At 44.4% G+C, this 20,870-nt stretch overlaps 1 protein-coding gene across 1 annotated transcript; it reads left to right on the top strand.

Moving 5' to 3' along the window:
- The first annotated feature begins 224 nt into the window (after positions 1 to 224).
- Positions 225 to 20,416, top strand: LOC136576548 (retinol dehydrogenase 7-like). Its single transcript, XM_066575907.1, has 6 exons — positions 225 to 239; positions 2,242 to 2,280; positions 2,436 to 2,766; positions 8,719 to 8,977; positions 19,352 to 19,515; positions 20,166 to 20,416. The coding sequence occupies exons 1-6, from the start codon at positions 225 to 227 to the stop codon at positions 20,414 to 20,416; spliced, it is 1,059 nt and encodes a 352-aa protein (XP_066432004.1).
- The last annotated feature ends 454 nt before the right edge of the window (positions 20,417 to 20,870 follow it).

Here is a 20,870-nt window from a genome sequence, read left to right as displayed (position 1 = left end):
CATGACGTGAATGTTTACTGGATTCCCATGGATTAAAGGACACCCAATGAAAGTCTTATAGAACTGCACTGCCAAGTGAAAGGAAGTTCTTCTGTGTTTTCCATGAAATGCCTTGGGGAATATGAATACATCTCTGCAAAGGACTTTGTGGAACACAATGTATTGATCAGGAATTGAGCTCCTGTAGAAGAACTCGGGAGCTAAGGAAACTTCACCTTTTCACAATGCTGCTGTATAATGTAAGTGCATTACGCATACTGCGAGTTATCTTAATATGAATGGCAAATAGTTTGTATTGGGGGTAAATGAATTGAATTGTTCCTGCATAGTGGTGTATAATGGGCTCTTCTACTGAGATCAGAACCAAACAATGAAGGGTGGCATGCCACTTGGAGCCAACAGTATGCATACCAACACTGTAATTGGAGCAGACCATATAGAAAGCGCATAGCGACTCATAGTAACTTGAACAGTTATATGATAATGTCCAAATATTGTATAATAAAGCTATCAAATTTAGTTTTCTTTCATACGTTGACTGTAGCGGCCATTTTGAACATAAATTTTAACAATAATGACTTTTGTAGACTGTGCTAGGGCTTCATTTTTGGATATTTTTAACATTTGTCACCTTCTAGTTAAAAGCTGTATGGGTTGTATTTGTATGTGCAGTTTTAGCCCACAACCCTGCAAATAAATAGGACTTGTCCATATAATGATTTGAATATTTTATTTCCTTTATATATTTTATTTACAGATTAGGTCTTAAATAGCGTTAAAATATTCCGCAGTGCTGCACGGAGATTGTCAGAAATTCATTGCTGTCCCAATGGGGCTGACAGCCTAAGTTCTTTTATCTCAGCCAAACACACATTAGAACTTATTTGATAGGTATACAATTAGGGTAATCTATCAATCTGTTTTTGGAGTATGAGAGGAGACCAGAGAACATGGAGTAAAATCAGGCCAACATGAGGAGAACATGGAAATTCCATGCAAATATTGTACATGGTCAGATTCGAACCTAGGACCCCAATGTTGCAGGGCAACAGTGCTGAACTTTTAAGGGATTGCCAATTAGCGTTATTTTTATGGATATTAAGACCTAAATGATTTAATGATTACTTAAAGTGTACCATGAAGGCAAAAAAGATATGCCAGACGTAACAGTGGTTGAAGATATATTCTTTGATTTACCTGAACTTCATCACTAGGCCAATGCATAAGAATTGCTTCCTCTTAGTAGATCTGATCTCACAAGAGTCAACAGGATCTACTAACAGAAATCTACTGCTCTACTCTATATGGCCTGCTTTATCCTCTATTTATATTTATCAATTAATTCCTAGCATGGGGATACAATAATTGTGACCACCAGTTCTCAGTTGGTCCTGGACACTACCAGTTTCCCTGAACTTCTGAGTCAGTTTCCTGACAGTTCTTGCAATCACTGGCCGTCTTCCTGGGTGTTCTTGATTGAAAGCCTCGGCCACCTCAAGTGAACTTCTGTTACCAACCATCAGGATGATCTCAATTCTGTCCTGGATTGTTAACGGCATCTTCTGGTAGCTGAAAACACATTTGAATAATGTTTTCTGTAGTACATAATTCAACATGACAACTTTACTAATACTGAACATGACATCACCTATAAATCAAAAATTGTTGTAAGCATGAAAGAAAGAACTGCAGTTATCAATTTCTGATGCAATTCTATCCTTAAATGTATCCCATGACCCCTTTCCATTGAAGTTTATTGGGCTGAATCCAAGATAACTGCCACCCAGATGGCCAACAGGCACCACCATAGTACCAAAAAGTTCTCTTTTCGTTCAGAAGATATTCCAGGTGGCCCTGACTTTTGAATTACATTTCTATTCAGAATCAAGGACATTGACAAGAGAGTGCCGGAGGAATTGAGGACAGGCATATATAAAGGTCTTAAAGGTCTTGATAAAACTGGTGTACGTGGGGTTATTGTTATTTGCATTAATACTTTATGACTTGCACATTTATATACTCCTTCTGCACATTATTCAGGTTTGTCCCTCTGGAATTACACACTGGTCTTTTAAATGAAATTCCGGCAATCTAAGACATTACAAGGATATACAGCAGAAGTTTTGTTGTAATGAGCTGTATTTAGTTCTCGTTGCTCGGTTTGATACTTGTTTTTATGTAGATGTGGCCTTTCTATGACATTGCTTGAATAATGTTTTGTTTTTTTTATTGTATCTGCAGGGCGAGGAAGAGGAAGATTTGCTTGACAGATTTAAAGAGGTAACTATCTAATCTATTGCAAGTTAAGCATATTCCAAAAGCCAATTACCGTCCTTAACGAGTCTCACCCGTCGTTAGATTTTTTTTTCTTATTTTTTTTAATGCTTGTTTATGCTTGAATAAAGTAGCTGACTTTTCCAATTATTTTCTTCCAGCTCTGGATTGTACATCCAGCATTAATGGGAACTATGACCTCCATTGTCTTCCTGTTTGTTTGTTGGACTATTAAAGACAACCTAAAAATCCCAGACACTCGGGGCAAGTATGTGTTTATCACAGGCTGCGACTCAGGCTTCGGAAACCTACTGGCTCAAAGACTTCACAAAAAAGGATTTAGCGTCATTGCTGCTTGTCTGACTGAGAAAGGGAGTGACGAGTTGAAGGCCTGTACATCGCAGAACCTGAAAACAGTCGTATTAAATGTCACAAATGCTGAGAGCATCGATAATGCTGTCACATATGTGGCCGAGGAGACCGGCAGTAAAGGTAACATGTTCTATCTATATATGAAACTTATTTACTATTCTACCTAAGGTAGTTAGATACCTGAGCAAGAATCAATGGCAGTATTTGTTTACATAGCCTAATACTCTGTGAGGTCTCCTTTGGCCCTAATGACATTGGATACTCTCCGTGGCATACTTTCTACTAATGTCTGATACACTTCAGCTGGTACTTCCCTCGATTCATCCTGCAAATGTCTGGTGAATTCTCTCAAGAATAACGCTTCGGCCTTTCTACAGTGGTGCAAGGAGTGTCCTCATGGGACAGTTGAGCAATGGAAGAATGTTCTGTAGAGTGACAAATCACACTAGTTCATCTTCAATTCAGGTGAATGTACCATGGTGTGGAGAATGCTTGGGGAACACCTTTTGTCTGAGTGTGTAGTGCAAACATTTGAGAATGGTGGAGGTTCCATTATAATCTGAGGATGTTTTATGTGGCATGGTTTCGGTCCGTTGGTTGTAGTAACAAGAACCATGAACATGGAGGTGTACCCTGACATTCTAGACAATAATGTGCTGCCTACAATGTGGCAATGATCTGGAAACAGTCAGCAATACTTCCAACAAGACAATGAGCCTTGTCACACATTCAATGCTGCTTTACGTTGGTTTGAGGATATAGATGTTCCACAATTGGACTGGCCTGTGCAGAGACCCAACCTGAACCCTACAGAATATCATTGGGAGGAACTGGAACATTGAGTCAGGAAATATGCACAGCATCCATCTTTTTTGAGAGAGCTTGTTTGCAGAATGAATGGAGGGAAATACCAGCTGAAGTGTATCAGACGTTAGTAGAAAGTATGCCACGGAAAGTATCTGATGGCATTAGGGCCAAAGGAGGCCCTGCAAAGTACTAACATATATAAAGGAATGCTACATTTGGTTCTTGTTCAGGTATCCAATTACTTTTGGTAGGATGGTGTACTCTAGTTCTGTTGCAAAACTACAACTTTCAGTACGTCCTGAAAGGTATGACCATTGTTGTTGTTGTTTATTGATTCTTTTTCTGGACACTTTCTAGGTAATAAAAGTAGCATGTTCTATCGGTATATTCCATTCATGCTCTAGTTTAGTGGTCTCCATCCTGTGGCTTTCTAGCGGTTGCTGAACTAGAACTCTTGCCATCACAGCCTTCAGCCACTGCTTAGTTTATTGGTGTTTCTCCTAGACACTTAGGTCAAAGTTCCCATATATCTGGTTGCCCTACATTTTTCAGTCTAATGATGTAGTGAAAACGGAAGGGAAATTGATACCAGAACTAATATAAGATCCTTCATGGTATTCGGCACATCAGTTTTGATGCCGGTTGCCTCCTTGCGCTGGACAGAAAAAAGTTGCATGCAGCGCTTTTCTGTTTGGTTATGTCCAGCTATGAACACAGAACTGGTGCACTAGGTTTTCCAAAATCTAATCCGTTGTGTCCAGCTTAGGCATAAAGCAACTATCCAGACTGATATATAAGGACCCAGCCTTACAGGTATGTAAAGGTAACATGTTCTATCACCATATAAAATTCATCCGCTCATTCAGTGGTCTCTAACCTGTAGCCTATGGCCCACCTGTGGCTGTGGAAGTATAACTCCCAGTGTGACCTAATAGCCCATGCCCACGGCTCTAGCCTATTGGACCTTCTTGTGGACATTTTCCAGGTAGTACACATAGAATATTCTGCCATCATATCCAATTCATAAACTAATTCAATAGTCTCCAACCTGTGGCTCGCCTGCGGATGGGAAAATGCAGCTTGCAGCACGATTTTTGGCTTCTGTAATTTCATAGCCGCTGAGAACCGCAGGTTGGAGACCACTTCTCTAGTGTGTTGGTTCTTTTCCTGGACGTTTTCCAGGTAGTGATGTCCTTGTATAAAGTCAAGCTGCAGGGAAGCAGCAGATATAGTACTTCTGCCAGCTGTGCCGCCTGAATATCTTTTTAATGAACAATTTGCATTCAGTGTTTGGATGATAATTTTGTTGCTTCCGTAACCTAGATTGCCCCTAAATATAATTGCTGTTTACATCCTAAAAGTTATGTTTAATTCTGTTCTCATTTGAACCTATACGTCTGTTTTTGTATACAGTACTTCTCTCTTTACAATAAGTCAAGACTATTTATGGAAGTTCCTTATACTTTCCCAAGACAATATAAGGAGTCGGGCCTTAAAGGAGCAGGCTTTATACAATTTTGTAATAAAATGGTCTTTGTTGGTAGATTTAGAGGTGTTCCACAAGATGGGTCTTACAAATTTGCACCAATTTGAGATTCAGAATTGTGGAAAAGTACCAAAATCAAAATTGAGGTATTGATTCATGTCTTTGCGTTCCCTCACCCTTCACCTAACACGAGCAATGTTACACAAACAGATAACAATCTTAGAACAGGCTGACACAAGATTAGGATTATATGTTACCCAATCCTAACTTCCACCTCTTGTATTAGGTGGCATTTGTAATCACCGTAGCTTCTTGGGTTTTTGGCTACAAGGGAGTGTATAGTACTGTATTTGCCGAAAGGGCATTGTGTGGAATGGGTCTGGTAGAAAGCTAGTGCTCACTGGGTCGAAAGTTGGGTAGTTTGAAAGTCCAAGCTGTAGAAGTGCAGCGGGAAAGATGATTCTGGTGTCTGAAATCACAGGTGATGGGATTCCACTAATGTATGTACCTCTACATGCCTAGGTATTCTGGCTCAAACCAATATTGAGGTAATTTTTATAATTCTGGACAGATGTCCAGGCTGTTAGGATTTGGCACACATCCTTATTTATTTAATCATCTTTTACTTTCCAAGTTTGTCTGTGATAAAGGCTTTTCAAGCATTAGTGCCCTTGTGTTCCTTCGAGAGATGAGTGTTGGGGGTGGTTGCTATCAGCTTGCTTCCCCCCTGCAACATGACTTCCAATTCTGGGGGGCATAAATCTAAATTCTGAGCTCTGAAGATGCAGACTACTAGTTCTTCCTAAGCTTTGGTGAAGGGAGACATCTGGTTCTTGCCCTTTGCCGGGCTGGGCAAAAGTTTGGTCTTGGGATAGACTGTCTCTGAGTGAACACTTTTTTGACACTATGGGAAAAATAAACACAATCCTGGGCTAACCATAAAAACATGTATGTATTGATAATTTGCATGTACTGGAAATGGTGGTCTAGCATAGAGGTCTGTACCTTCATTCATTCGAACAACAGTATGGCCTCCTTGTACCACACAAAAGCCACTGATTCTCAATATTAATATGTATAAAATACATATTATTATTCTATTTATATATATGGATGAAGTGTAGTTGTCCAGTATCAGCATGTGGAATGTATCTGTAACCAGGTCATGTTCTGATCAGATGGAGGGTAATCATTGAGGACTGTCAGGATCAAACCAACTGTGTTTTGGGGTTATATTCAAATGCAAAATAATAACAAGACTGATACATATTTGTGGGTGAAATGGAGTCTGACATAGCTCTTAGTAAAGTATGGAGAACCTCATCCAACATAAATACATTTAACAATACTCAAAACATCACCAAGAATGCTGAGACATGGCAGCCATGGGGTTCAAGTCTTGGTAGGTACATGAGCCGACTTGTACTTAAAGAGCGCCTGTCACACACTTCGACAAGCAGAACAGGCTGCATACATTTATAGAGCTCTCCCCTCTGATTTCTCCACTGTATTTATTTTTGTTTTAACTCTCCCCTCCCCCACCCAATTCACTCACAATCAGTCCCATTACTTTTGGAGCCCAATGTTAGTCCATTGTCAAGTGGGCGATCTCCAGTATTTCATTGACACCGGGTGATGGAGAATGTCCACTTAATAATGGACTATTTTTGGACTCTGAAAGTAATAGGCTCTTTTGCAAGTGATGGGGATTATCAAAAATAAAAACAGCAGATGAATTGGTGAAGCTGTTGCTGTAAAGGCCTGCAGCTTGTTCCACCAGTCAGAGTATGTGACAGGTCCTCTTTAAATGGAACAGTTCAAGGTCTTTCCACACAGCAAGCTGTAGCACCTCAGAACAGATTGGAGGATTGTCAGACTACAAATTACACATTCTAAATGAACAGACAATAGCGAGAAAGCTAAGTATAATGTAAATAATATTGTCACAGCCCAGACTGCGCCTTGGCCTCTGGGTCACTGATGCAGGTCCAGGGTAATGTCACTACAGCAGCCCTGGACCATGCAATGCACTGGGTGGTACATGCGTAGTATCATTCTGCACTATACACCGAGGGAATAGCATATCCCTCTAGTTTTAGCACTGATACCGTAGGTTGGCTGGTGAGGTTTTCTTGCCAAATCAGTTTTCATGTAGGGGTATTAAACCGGTCCCTTGGCCATCACGCTGAGATAGTTTGTTCTGTGACTTAGTGCTCAGTAGTCCTACAATCAGTAGTTCAGATACAGTTATCTTCATACTTTGTTCCCTAAAGATTTCATGTCTGCCTCAGACTGGTTCTCGGCTTCTCTCCCACATTGGGGTTGTCCTTTTTGGGGTGGGTGCTCACTTGATGGCCTGGTCCAGTTTGGTAAACGAAATCACCATTTTCACAGCACTTGGTTACATTCTGCTGAAGCTCTTTTACTTGCCCACTGGTTTGATTCTGTGTTCGGACCTGAAACCTGTCACCTCCGGCAATTTTAGCTAGTAGTCGTACCAGACGTGACAAGCATAAAGTAGGAAGAATGGGTGGGATTTTGATTTCATTGGCTGGGAAGAGATCCAAAAAGGAAGAATCCCCAACCATGGAGGATGAACTACTATTGGCTAAATACCCTAAGGAGATATTTACCCAAGAGTCAGTAGCACCCTGACTTAAAGACATTGTCCAGGAGTTTAAGAAATTCAACTATTTGTTTGAACTGTAATAACATTAAAAGAAGACATCATTCACCTGTCAAATCCCTGACTGAACCAGTACTGATGATCCAATGGTCTCTTCCAGACGTTGTTTATTTTCCTAGAGCAGTGACATGCCATACATCCATGTGATCACTGCAGCCAATCACACATAAACATGTGGCATGTGTGAACTCTGTACATTCTGAACTTTTTTTTATAGAAAGTGTTGTACATCTCAGGCATTGTATGTGTGTGTGTGAAAGTATTGAATTATATTATAAAAGTATGAAATTATATTTTATGCAGTAGTGTCATGTGCAAAATATTTGTGGCACGTAATAACAGGGTTCCAGACGCTGAGCATGCAGTTTTGTTATAATCAACCTTTGTGATATTTCACTAAGACAGAAGTCAATCTTTGCAATGTTTTATTAAGGCCTCATGCATGGCGAGCTGTGCAGACCATCCACAGTACAGAGAAACCGGAAAAAGACAGGTCTGCGCAGATGCAGGCAAAAAAGGCTGCCTGGAAACACAAGTACGCAAGGTCACCCACTGCGACCAGGGCCAGATTCCATGTGGGATTCCACAGGTCAAATCCAGACCTGCCATATGCATGAGGCCTAAGATAGAAGTGTCACACATGCCGTGGACTTTGAATAGCTGACTGTGGGGGGTTGCCACAGTATAAAACTTCTTGCATTGCAACAATAAAACAGAAGAATTTGGAAACATTACTTGAGTGCTTCTCATTGTACCTTTCTGTGATGTGTGTGTGTGTATATATATATATATATATATATATATATATATATATATATATATATATATAATTAGACATACCCGATTGATGATTTGGATATGATAACCCTTGAGTATCACCTTGAGACTTGTACAATATTATAATTTTGTATCCATGAGTTTAGAGTGCTGAATGGTTCTGTCGGGTGTCTACTTTCAGAAACTATGCTTTCAGTATAACATGATTTTTTTTGTCATTAATTGAGGTTACATTTGTGTTTGTTGAACTGTGAAAATTGTTCTGAAAACCCTGTCAGCAAAAAAAGTTAAACTCCTTGTTTACCATTATGTTTAGGTCTATATGGCTTGGTGAACAATGCAGGAAGAGCCACTCCAATTGGACCTACTGACTGGTTGGACATGGAAGATTTCCACAAAGTTCTTAATGTAAACCTTATTGGACTAATTGAGGTCACAATTAAGTTCCTGCCGCTACTAAAAAAGGGCAGTGGAAGAATTGTCAATGTAGCCAGCGTGATGGGGAGATTGGCTTTTGGAGGTGGTGGCTACTGTCTGTCAAAATGTGGTGTCGAATCATTCTCAGATAGTTTGAGGTGAGTCACTTTTATAACTTATACTTTATAACTTTATACTTTATAGCTGCACATAATCACATTACTGACTGCGTCTTCAGCTCTCAATAACATGTTGAATTATTTTTTAGTTTAGTTTATTGGTTGGTCTTAATTTCACAGTTGATCAGTATTTTGCATCAGTAATTGTAAAGCGGAACCGGGAGTGGCTCCAAAAAGCAGAACAGGTGCAAATCACTCCTTTATACTTTTGCTTTTTTTCTGGTTTTGCCTTACTAAAGGTAGCTTCACACATGGAAGATTTGTTTCAGAAATTTTTGCAACTGTCCCATTCATCTCAATGAGATTTATAGAAATTCGTGCCCATGCTACGGAAAAAAAATGTTCAGATTAGGATTTAAAACCATCTTTTCACAAAAAAAAACAATCAAGGTAAAAGAGCAATGTGAAAATGGATAGGTCATCGGTAGTTGATTGATGGGGATCTGCTGCTAGGGATCCCTGTTGATCAGCTGATAGTTTGGCACGCTTTCAGTGCAGTGGGGTCGTATATCATCATCAGTGGTCAGAGGAGCAAGTATACTAGCCAACTTGACTCCCATTGAAATCAATGGGAGTTCTGTCACTTATTACACTTCCTGCTCCTCATTATGGTCAGGTCTAGAGGTGAGTGAACTTCTGAAAAGTTTAGTTTGGCCCCTTTGTTGAATGTTGTAATAAAGTTCCAAATTAGTCTGACAGATCACATAAACCCATAAAACTACTAGCTAACATTGTCTAATGGCCCCAAACAGGCATACTGCCCCTATGCACCATGGGAGGTTTTTCTGCTCCCCTTAGGACACCTGCATTACAATAAAGGGGCCTCTTCAATGCATGTGGCTTAGTAGTTAACACTGCTGCTTTCCAAGGTTAAAGTCTCACCAAGCACAACATCTGCATGGACTTTGAAAAACTCCATACTGATGTCCTTGGTTAGAGATGAACTTATAACTCCAGCGCAGCAAGGCAACAGTACTAACTGAGCCACGATGCTTGCCAGTCTTTCTTTCTTCTCTGGAGGAGAACAACAAGGTGGGTTCTTCTCTCACATGAATGGAGTACTGACCAATATTATACTTGGATGTCACTGGTTTCCAATAGAAGTACTTTGCTAAATCAGGTAGCAGGATATGGTTAAGCCTTGTTATTGGTTAGGTTCTAGAAGATATTCGGTGTCCATACTCTAGATGAAAGAACATCTCTGTTAAAGTTTACCTCCTTGGGTAATCACACTGTGTTACAAGGGTATATTTTTCTGTGTAAAAATCGCTGTTGTTCCCTATATTCAGGGTGCTGAATCCAAATACGGCAACCAAAATTGTCCATCAGTCAAGATAATGAAGTTATAGACATCATAAGAAAGTAGGATATTCTGTATTGTACCACTTTGTTACAGTATATTTACTATTAAAACTCTGCGCCTCATTTATCAAAACTGTCCAACAGGAGAGATGTAGTGAGTGACTTATCAGATGAGCACGGTGAAAGATATCACCAGGACATACATGCAAATGAAAAAGAGTATGAAGTAAAGTGGATATCTGCGATGCCGGCTGAATACAATTGGGATATTCCAGGGGAGAACACTGACGTACCTAAAATAAATAGGTGACTTACACCCACATTGCATCTGACTTCCCATATTGTCATGCCACTTATGGAAGTTCTTAGTTATTATGTATCTGCCACTTAGTGATCTTATGTCCTGCTTATAACTATATGTTACTCGATTCAGGATTTACTGTTTATAAGGACATTTCCAAAACCTATTTAATTGCAATTCTATCTACACTTCTTTATTCTACTGTAACGTTCTTGTCTGTAAATCTCGACAGTCAAAATCGGAGCACAAATTCGGAATCGGCACCCAAAACTCTGTAAGAACCACAAAAGTTTTATCCAGAAAAAAAGCAAAACATTTTTTTTGCAACAGTGTTATTATTTAATAACAGAGCTGCCCAATTTACTGCACTTCCAAATATACCCAGTTCTACAAAGCTCCGTTGGTCTGTTCCCTTGACACATAAATGTAAATATGGTATTTCAGTTGACCACAGCCATTGCAAACAGGGCTCATTCGTATATACAGCTTTCATTGATCTCAATAGAAACTGGAATCTCAATAGGGGTAAATCTCAATTGGAGGAAAAAAACTAATGTAAAGCGGATAAAAACTGCACATTTTTTCCTTATTGATTTCAATGAAGTTTTTAAAAAATGAAAAGCAAATAGAAAGACTTCCGTTTGTTTCCATTCTGTCAGATTTCTGTTTCTTTGGATGGAAAAACAATGCTGCAGACTGCACTATTATTGCATCCAAAAAACCTGAAACTTGACAGATTGGAAGCAAACAGAAGCCTTTCCATTTGTATCAGGTGTCATTGGAATTCATTGTATGATAGATTCAAGACAACATTATAAATAGAAGCCACAATGTAGTTGTGAACACCTAATCATGAAAATAGCCATTATGGTTACTCAATGAATGTCTGTATACTTCTAGAAAATTTTGATATTGTGTAAACACTAGAGATGAGCGAACGTACTCGTCCGAGCTTGATAATCGTTCGAGTATTAGCGTGTTCGAGATGCTCGTTACTCGTAACGAGTACCACGCGATGTTCGAGTTACTTTCACTTTCATCTCTGAGACGTTAGCGCGCTTTTCTGGGGCCACATCTAACCGTGTGCAGTACTGTGGAGGCTGCTTTTTGCAGTGTTGCACATTTTTTTTTTTTGGTATATCGGCCGTGCAGAGCATTGCGCCCTGCAGTAATACTCCAGGGCCAGAAGTGGTGGTTAGGCAGGGACAGAAGACATATATTGTGAGGCAGGGACAGAAGACATATCTATTGAATATAGGTAGTGGGCCTTTGCAAAAACATTTGTGGAAAATAATCTATTTGGGCTGCCTGTGACTGTCCTCAGTGTTCTGGGTCTCTGCTGGGTGTAGTAGTCCTCCTAATTCATACGCAGCCAGCTAAGTGTTACAGCAGGCTTACGCAAAATTATTTCCTGGCTCTGTGTTGGCTGTTAAATCACCGCTGTATTCCAGTCCACAGTGCAACACTCTGCAGTTATTAGACATACTCCAGGGCCAGTAGCGGTGACGCAGAGAGAGAAGAGATATATTTATTGAATATAGGCAGTGGGCCTTTGCAAAAACATTTGGGGAAAAAAATCTATTTGGGCTGCCTGTGACTGTCCTCAGTGTTCTGGGTCTCTGCTGGGTGTAGTAGTCCTCCTAATTCATACGCAGCCAGCTAAGTGTTACAGCAGGCTTGCGCAAAATTATTTCCTGGCGTTCCGTAAGCGAAGTCAGCCTCCAACCACAGGCCAATAAGCGGCACATTTAATTACAGCATTCTGTTTCTGCACTACTGGTAATACACCATGCTGAGGGGTAGGGGTAGGCCTAGAGGACGTGGACGCGGGCGAGGACGCGGAGGCCCAAGTCAGGGTGTGGGCACAGGCCGAGCTCCTGATCCAGGTGTATCGCAGCCGACTGCTGCGGGATTAGGAGAGAGGCACGTTTCTGGCATCCCCACATTCATCGCACAATTAATGGGTCCACGCGGTAGACCTTTATTAGAAAATGAGCAGTGTGAGCAGGTCCTGTCGTGGATGGCAGAAAGTGCATCCAGCAATCTATCGTCCACCCAGAGTTCTGCGCCGTCCACTGCTGCAACTCTGAATCCTCTGGCTGCTGCTCCTCCTTCCTCCCAGCCTCCTCACTCCATTACAATGACACATTCTGAGGAGCGGGCAGACTCCCAGGAACTGTTCTCGGGCCCCTGCTCAGATTGGGCAGCAGTGGTTCGTCTCCCACCAGAGGAGTTTATCGTGACTGATGCCCAACCTTTGGAAACTTCCCGGGGTCCGGGGGATGAGGCTGGGGACTTCCGGCAACTGTCTCAAGACCTTTCAGTGGGTGAGGAGGCCGATGACGATGAGACACAGTTGTCTATCAGTGAGGTAGTAGTAAGGGCAGTAAGTCCGAGGGAGGAGCGCACAGAGGATTCGGAGGAAGAGCAGCAGGACAATGAGGTGACTGACCCTACCTGGTTTGCTACGCCTACTGAGGACAGGTCTTCAGAGGGGGAGGCAAGGGCAGCAGCAGGGCAGGTTGGAAGAGGCAGTGCAGTGTCCAGGGGTAGAGGCAGGGCCAGACCGAATAATCCACCAACTGTTTCCCAAAGCGCCCCCCCGCGCCATGCCACCCTGCAGAGGCCGAGGTGCTCAAAGGTCTGGCAGTTTTTCACTGAGAGTGCAGACGACCGACGAACAGTGGTGTGCAACCTTTGTCACGCCAAGATCAGCCGGGGAGCCACCACCACCAACCTCACCACCACCAGCATGCGCAGACATATGATGGCCAAGCACCCCACAAGGTGGGACGAAGGCCGTTCACCGCCTCCGGTTTGCACCGCTGCCTCTCCCCCTGTGCCCCAACCTGCCACTGAGATCCAACCCCCCTCTCAGGACACAGGCACTACCGTCTCATGGCCTGCACCCACACCCTCACCTCCGCTGTCCTCGGCCCCATCCACCAATGTCTGTCAGCGCACCGTCCACTGTCAGCGCACTGTCTAGCGCAAGTGTTGGAGCGCAAGCGCAAGTACGCCGCCACGCACCCGCACGCTCAAGCGTTAAACGTGCACATAGCCAAATTCATCAGCCTGGAGATGCTGCCGTATAGGGTTGTGGAAACGGAGTCTTTCAAAAGTATGATGGCGGCGGCCCCGCGCTACTCAGTTCCCAGTCGCCACTACTTTTCCCGATGTGCTGTCCCAGCCCTGCACGACCACGTCTCCCGCAACATTGTACGCGCCCTCACCAACGCGGTTACTGCCAAGGTCCACTTAACAACGGACACGTGGACAAGCACAGGCGGGCAGGGCCACTATATCTCCCTGACGGCACATTGGGTGAATTTAGTGGAGGCTGGGACAGAGTCAGAGCCTGGGACCGCTCACGTCCTACCCACCCCCAGAATTGCGGGCCCCAGCTCGGTGCTGGTATCTGCGGCGGTGTATGCTTCCTCCACTAAACCACCCTCCTCCTCCTCCTCCTACGCAACCTCTGTCTTGCAATCAAGATGTGTCAGCAGCAGCACGTCGCCAGCAGTCGGTGTCGCGCGGCGTGGCAGCACAGCGGTGGGCAAGCGTCAGCAGGCCGTGCTGAAACTACTCAGCTTAGGAGATAAGAGGCACACGGCCCACGAACTGCTGCAGGGTCTGACAGAGCAGACCGACCGCTGGCTTGCGTCGCTGAGCCTCCAACCGGGCATGGTCGTGTGTGACAATGGCCGTAACCTGGTGGCGGCTCTGCAGCTCCACAGCCTCACGCACGTGCCATGCCTGGCCCACGTCTTTAATTTGGTGGTTCAGCGCTTTCTGAAAAGCTACCCACGCTTGTCAGACCTGCTCTGCGCACATTTCCGCAAGTCCCACACGGACGCTGCCACGCTGCGGACCTTGCAACATCGGTTTCATCTGCCAGTGCACTGACTGCTGTGCGATGTGCCCACACGGTGGAACTCTACGCTCCACATGTTGGCCGGGCTCTATGAGCAGCGTAGAGCTATTGTGGAATACCAACTCCAACATGGGCGGCGCAGTGGGAGTCAGCCTCCTCAATTCTTTACAGAAGAGTGGGCCTGGTTGGCAGACATCTGCCAGGTCCTTGGAAACTTTGAGGAGTCTACCCAGATGGTGAGCGGCGATGCTGCAATCATTAGTGTCACCATTCCTCTGCTGTGCTTCTTGAGAAGTTCCCTGCAAAGCATAAAGACAGACGCTTTGCGCTCGGAAACGGAGGCGGGGGAAGACAGTATGTCGCTGGATAGTCAGAGCACCCTCCTGTCTATATCTCAGCGCGTTGAGGAGGAGGAGGAGGAGCATGAGGAGGATGAGGAGGGGGGGGGAGAGACAGCTTGGCCCACTGCTGAGGGTACACATGCTGCTTGCCTGTCATCCTTTCAGCGTGTATGGCCTGAGGAGGAGGAGGAGGAGGAGGAGGATCCTGAAAGTGATCTTCCTAGTGAGGACAGCCATGTGTTGCGTACAGGTACCCTGGCACACATGGCTGACTTCATGTTAGGATGCCTTTCTCGTGACCCTCGCGTTACACGCATTCTGGCCACTACGGATTACTGGGTGTAGACACTGCTCGACCCACGGTATAAGGAGAACCTTTCCACTCTCATACCCGAAGAGGAAAGGGGTTCGAGAGTGATGCTATACCACAGGACCCTGGCGGACAAACTGATGGTAAATATCCCATCCGACAGCGCTAGTGGCCGAAGGCGCAGTTCCGAGGGCCAGGTAGCAGGGGAGGCGCGGAGATCAGGCAGCATATACAGCACAGGCAGGGGAACACTCTCTAAGGCCCTTGACAGCTTTATGGCTCCCCAGCAAGACTGTGTCACCGCTCCCCAGTCAAGGCTGAGTCGGCGGGAGCACTGTAAAAGGATGGTGAGGGAGTACGTAGCCGATCGCATGACCGTCCTCCTTGACGCCTCTGCCCCCTACAACTACTGGGTGTCAAAGCTGGACACGTGGCCTGAACTCGCGCTGTATGCCCTGGAGGTGCTTGCTTGTCCTGCGGCTAGCGTCTTGTCAGAGAGGGTGTTTAGTGCGGCTGGGGGAATCCTCACAGATAAGCGTACCCGCCTGTCAACCGACAGTGCCGACAGGCTTACACTCATCAAGATGAACAAAGCCTGGATTTCCCCAGACTTCTCTTCTCCACCAGCGGACAGCAGCGATACCTAAACAATATGTAGGCTGCACCCGCGGATGGAAGCATTGTTCTCTATCACCATCAAAATCGTGGACCTTTTAGCTTCATCAATCTGTGTATAATATTCCTCCTCCTCCTCCTGCTCCTCCTCCTGAAACCTGACGTAATCACGCCGAACGGGCAATTTTTCTTAGGCCCACAAGGCTCAGTCATATAATTTTTGTAAACAATTTTTATACGTTTCAATGCTCATTAACCCTTTCCAATCCAATGTCGGGCCTGCCCCGACATCATCATTTTCCTCCACAGCTCCAATGTCGGGGCAGGCCCGACACTGCAGTGCAGGAGTGCATCGGGTGCAGATACACTTGTGCACTGGTCCCCATCGAGGACCCCCTAGGAGAAGGCAGAAAGGGTTTTTAACCCTTTCTGCCTTCTCCTTTACACATTACATAGCGCTCAATTAGCGCTATGTAATGCATAGAGATTCCGGCCGGCCGGCGATCATGTGACCGCCGGTGTTACCTGACCCCCGGCGGTCACATGAACTCCGAGCCGGGAGCCTGTACCGTGAGGGGACCTGCTTACCTGACCGGCGTCTTGCGCGTTCTCCTTCTGTCTCCCGGCCCGGCGATCATGTGACCGCCAGGTGCCACCTGACCCCAGCGGTCACATGATCGCCGAGACGGGAGGCAGAAGGAGAATGCGGAAGATGCCTGACAGGTAAGCAGGTCCCTCCACGGTGCAGTGAGCACCTGCACCCTCCTGAACTCTGTCAGTTCAGGAGGGTGCAGGGAAAATTTATTTTTTCTCACCCATTTTTCCCAGCTCCAATTTATTTGGAGCTGGGGAGAATGGGTGAGAAAAAATAAATGCATTGGAAAGGGTTAAAGCGTTGAAACTTGCGCCTGAACCAATTTTTATTTTAACTGGGCTGCCTCCAGGCCTAGTTACCAATTAAGCCACATTAACCAAAGCGATTAATGGGTTTCACCTGCCCTCTTGGTTGGGCATGGGCACTTTTTCTGAGGTACATTAGTACTGTTGGTACACCAATTTTTGGGGGCCCTCGGCTACAGTGTAATCAAATTAATTTTTAGCCTTACTGCATTACAGCTGACGTTACATCAGCTGGGTTGGGCACTGCAATGGGATATATTTATGTACCGCCGGTGGCTTCCTGGCACCCACCCATGCTGTCGGTCCACATGGAGTTGTAACTGCATGTGTCCACTTCTAAAGAACCCCAGTCTGACTGGGGCATGCAGTGTGGGCCGAAGCCCACCTGCATTAAGCACGACATTACCTCAGCCGTGATGGGCAATGCAATGGGATATATTTATGTACCGCCGGTGGGTTCCAGGGAGCCACCCATGCTGTGGGTGCACACGGAATTCCCATTGCGGAGTTGTACCTGCCTGTGACTATTTATAAAAAACCGCAGTCTGACTGGGGCATGCAGACACCTTGACAGAATAAATAGTGTGTGGCACATAGGTTTCCCATTGCTATGCCCACGTGTGCAGCTCCAGATGGAGGTGGCACAGGATTGGATTTCTCATTGCTTCTGTACAGCATTTAAAGAGGGTCGCTGCCTAGCCGTGCCAACCCTCTGCAGTGTGTGCCTGCGGTTCCTCCTCATGGCAGACGCACTTATAAATAGACATGAGGGTGGCGTGGCATGAGGGCAGCTGAAGGCTGGGCAGGGACAGTTTGGTATGCGCTGTGGACACTGGGTCGTGCGGGGGTGGGGTTGGGCAGCATGTAACCCAGGAGAAGTGGCAGCGGAGTGTCATGCAGGCAGTGATTGTGCTTTGTTGGAGGTAGTGTGGTGCTTAGCTAAGGTATGCAATGCTAATGAGGGCTTTTCAGAAGTAAAAATTGTTGGGAGGGGGGGGGCCCACTCTTGCCGCTATTGTGACTTAATAGTGGGACCTGGGAACTTGAGATGCAGCCCAACATGTAGCCCCTCGCCTGCCCTATCAGTTGCTGTGTCGTTCCCATCACTTTCTTGAATTGCCCCGATTTTCACAAATGAAAACCTTAGCGAGCATCGGCGGCGATATACAAAAATGCTCGGGTCGCCCATTGACTTCAATGGGGTTCGTTACTCGAAACGAACCCTCGAGCATCGCGAACATTTCGTCCCGAGTAACGAGCACCCGAGCATTTTGGTGCTCGCTCATCTCTAGTAAATACCATATTTTATGGACTAAAAGACTTACTTTTTAGCAAGAAAGAAAGTATATGTGTTTTGGTCCAACGTCAAAAAGGTCCAGCCAGGACCCGACCCCTCTGACTGCTTCCATCATGTTTTTAGTTACAGTGCCAAAGTCCTGTAACCAATCATTAAGACCAGCAACTTGCCCCCGGGAAGTGCATTACTTTCACTCAGTAGCTCCGGTCAAGGCACCGTCCAGTATCATATGCTCTGACCTCTGACACAGGGCATCTGTGCTTCATGCACAGGAAGTGTCAGAGATCAAAGCTTGTGGTACTCAGCCGCACCCGGACCGGAGCTACGGAGGGAAGGTAATGTATTTCCTGGTGGGCTGCTATTACTGCTGGGCAACTGGGGCCACTATTACTACTAGGAGTTACTATTACTGCTGATGGCAATGGGTGCAGAATTATGACTGGGAGTCACTATTACTACTGAGACCACTGGGGCCACTATTACAACTGAGAGCACTGGGTGCACTATTACTGCCAAGACCACTGAGGAACTCTATTACTTTTGGGGGGCATTATTACTACTGAGAGCACTCTTACCCCTGGAGACCACTATTACTACTGATAGCACTGGGTGCACAATTACCACTGGGGGTCACTATTACTACTGAGACCACTGGGGCCACTATTACTACTGAGAGCACTATTACCACTGGAGACCACTATTACTACTGAGAGCACTGGGTGCACTATTACTACTGAGAGCACTGGGTGCACTATTACCACTGGGAGCCACTATTACTGTCGAGACCACCGGGGCCTCTATTACTTTGGGGGGCCACTATTACTACTTGAGGACCACTGTTACTACTATGGCCACTAATAGGGGACACAATAACTATTGAGGCTGCTGCGGCTATTCACATCCACTTGAACCTAAACCCTCCACTTCTGCAGCCCACAGGGGAAGTTTTAATTAATCTGAAATAATTTTATCCTACTTTCTATTGCCTAAATCTCCTTGCGTCTTATACCATATTTTTTGGTCTATATTTTGCACATAAATTGTATTTAATTATATTTGTAAACATGAATAAAACATTCTCTACCACATTGGGCATCTTGGAACTAAGCTCTATTGACTGGCTAATTTCCTAACCCACTCACATACACATATATGTAAGTCATAGTTAGGGGGTATGGAAATGACTTTAGTGATAATCAGTGTTCTGCAAAGGAGGATCTGATGAAATGAACCATACAGGGTAACAGACCGTTCCCAGGACTTTTCACGCATTGGCAGGCTACTCATAGATGATTGGGAATTTATGGAAAATGATTTAACTCTGCTCTGGTCACCTATGTCGTATTCTATCTATGGCCTTTATCAACTTCTTATATATGATACTTAATGTGCATCACTATTTGTTATCTCTAGGAGAGACATGCAGCACTTTGGAGTTAAAGTTAGTATCATTGAACCCGGTTTCTTTAAGACTGGTGTCACCAACCTTGAAATCATTGAGAAAGATTTACATCGATTGTGGAACAGACTTACGCCTGAGATCAGATATGCCTATGGAGATAAGTACTTTGATAACTGTAAGTAATAACAATATTCTGTATGTAACAGGAAAGACAGTTTTGTGTAAATGCAAGGATGTGATAAACATATTAGTTAAAGATGTTATAAAATGGGTTCTCCAAATCTGTTCTGTCCGCTGAATATGCTGCCTTATATAGTGTAAGATGAGAATCAGAACGCAGAGCAGAGAGAACCAATTAACCCTTTCTAATCCACTGTCTGACGTCTGAAGACATTATGATTGAAGGCTGTACAGCTCCGATGTTGGAAGACGTCCGGCAGGGTATTCTTACTGTAGATTACTGGCCGCTCTGTTGTCGGGGGGCCTCTCGAGAATGTCACATACTGCAGTACTGGCTCTAGTCAGCAGATGGCGCCATTGTATAATGGCAGAAAAAAAGCCCCCTAGGAAACCCTGAATCTAAAATTGGATTGCACAGGGTTAAGGAATTCAAAAGCCATAAAAAAAATCAAGGCTGTAGTGATATATTTAGTGTTGAGATTTGTTCTCTAAGTTTATAAACTTTTCTATGAACTTTCAAGATCCCAGAATATCTGATAATCAGCCACATGTACTGTTGCATTGCGGCTGGATTACGGGAAGGTTACTGTATGTTCGATTGCCACCTCCTTTCTTGTTAGAACTATTGTCTTGCCTTTCTTGCAGATTTAAAAGTGCAGCGCTTATCGATGAAAACCCTCTGCAGTTCTGACATCTCCAAAGTTACAAACTGCATGGAACATGCGCTGACAGCCAGGTACCCACGGACGCGGTATGGTGCAGGCTGGGATGCAAAGTTCTTTTGGCTTCCTCTTTCTTATGCGCCGGCCGTTGTTGCTGATGTTATGTTGAAAATAATGTTGCCTCAACCAAATGGAATCAAGAACTCCGTAGCTAAGAACCAGGTGGATGTATAACTGACTGTTTTGCATGTTTCTTGTTTAAAATAAATAAAATATTATTTTTTTGTGAAAAATGCCTTGTTGCTAATTTGTGTATAAATTACTTTCATGATAGGAATAAATTAAGCAAAGGATAACTGTCCCTCTAGTGCCACCTACAGGGGGTTACCCTGTAAGTCAATACTGAAAGAATCTCAATATATGAGTTACACTTATCAGCCAGAAGTTAGCCACCAACCTGTCACCAACATTGTTACTACTTACCTCTTAGCAGATATTTGACCTACCTCTCAAAGCCACTAAATCACTTGGAGGAGAGGCAGCTACCAGGAGGCCATGTTAACCCCTTAAGGACCAGGGTGTTTGGTCCTGAAGCACCAGACACTTTTTTTTAGGGATTTTATTGCCCATTTTTTTTCTTTGACTACCAAAATTATTTTTGCAGTGTTTAATATATGTATTTTGCATA

Source organism: Eleutherodactylus coqui, chromosome 8, assembly GCF_035609145.1.
Source record: "Eleutherodactylus coqui strain aEleCoq1 chromosome 8, aEleCoq1.hap1, whole genome shotgun sequence".
Taxonomy (NCBI): domain Eukaryota; kingdom Metazoa; phylum Chordata; class Amphibia; order Anura; family Eleutherodactylidae; genus Eleutherodactylus; species Eleutherodactylus coqui.
This window is presented reverse-complemented; position numbering and strand designations above follow the sequence as displayed.

Coding starts and splice junctions, on each gene's coding strand:
- LOC136576548 (XM_066575907.1), top strand. Junction 2,767..8,718: donor CGAGGAGACCGGCAGTAAAG/GTAACATGTTCT, acceptor CATTATGTTTAG/GTCTATATGGCTTGGTGAAC. Junction 8,978..19,351: donor TCATTCTCAGATAGTTTGAG/GTGAGTCACTTT, acceptor TGTTATCTCTAG/GAGAGACATGCAGCACTTTG.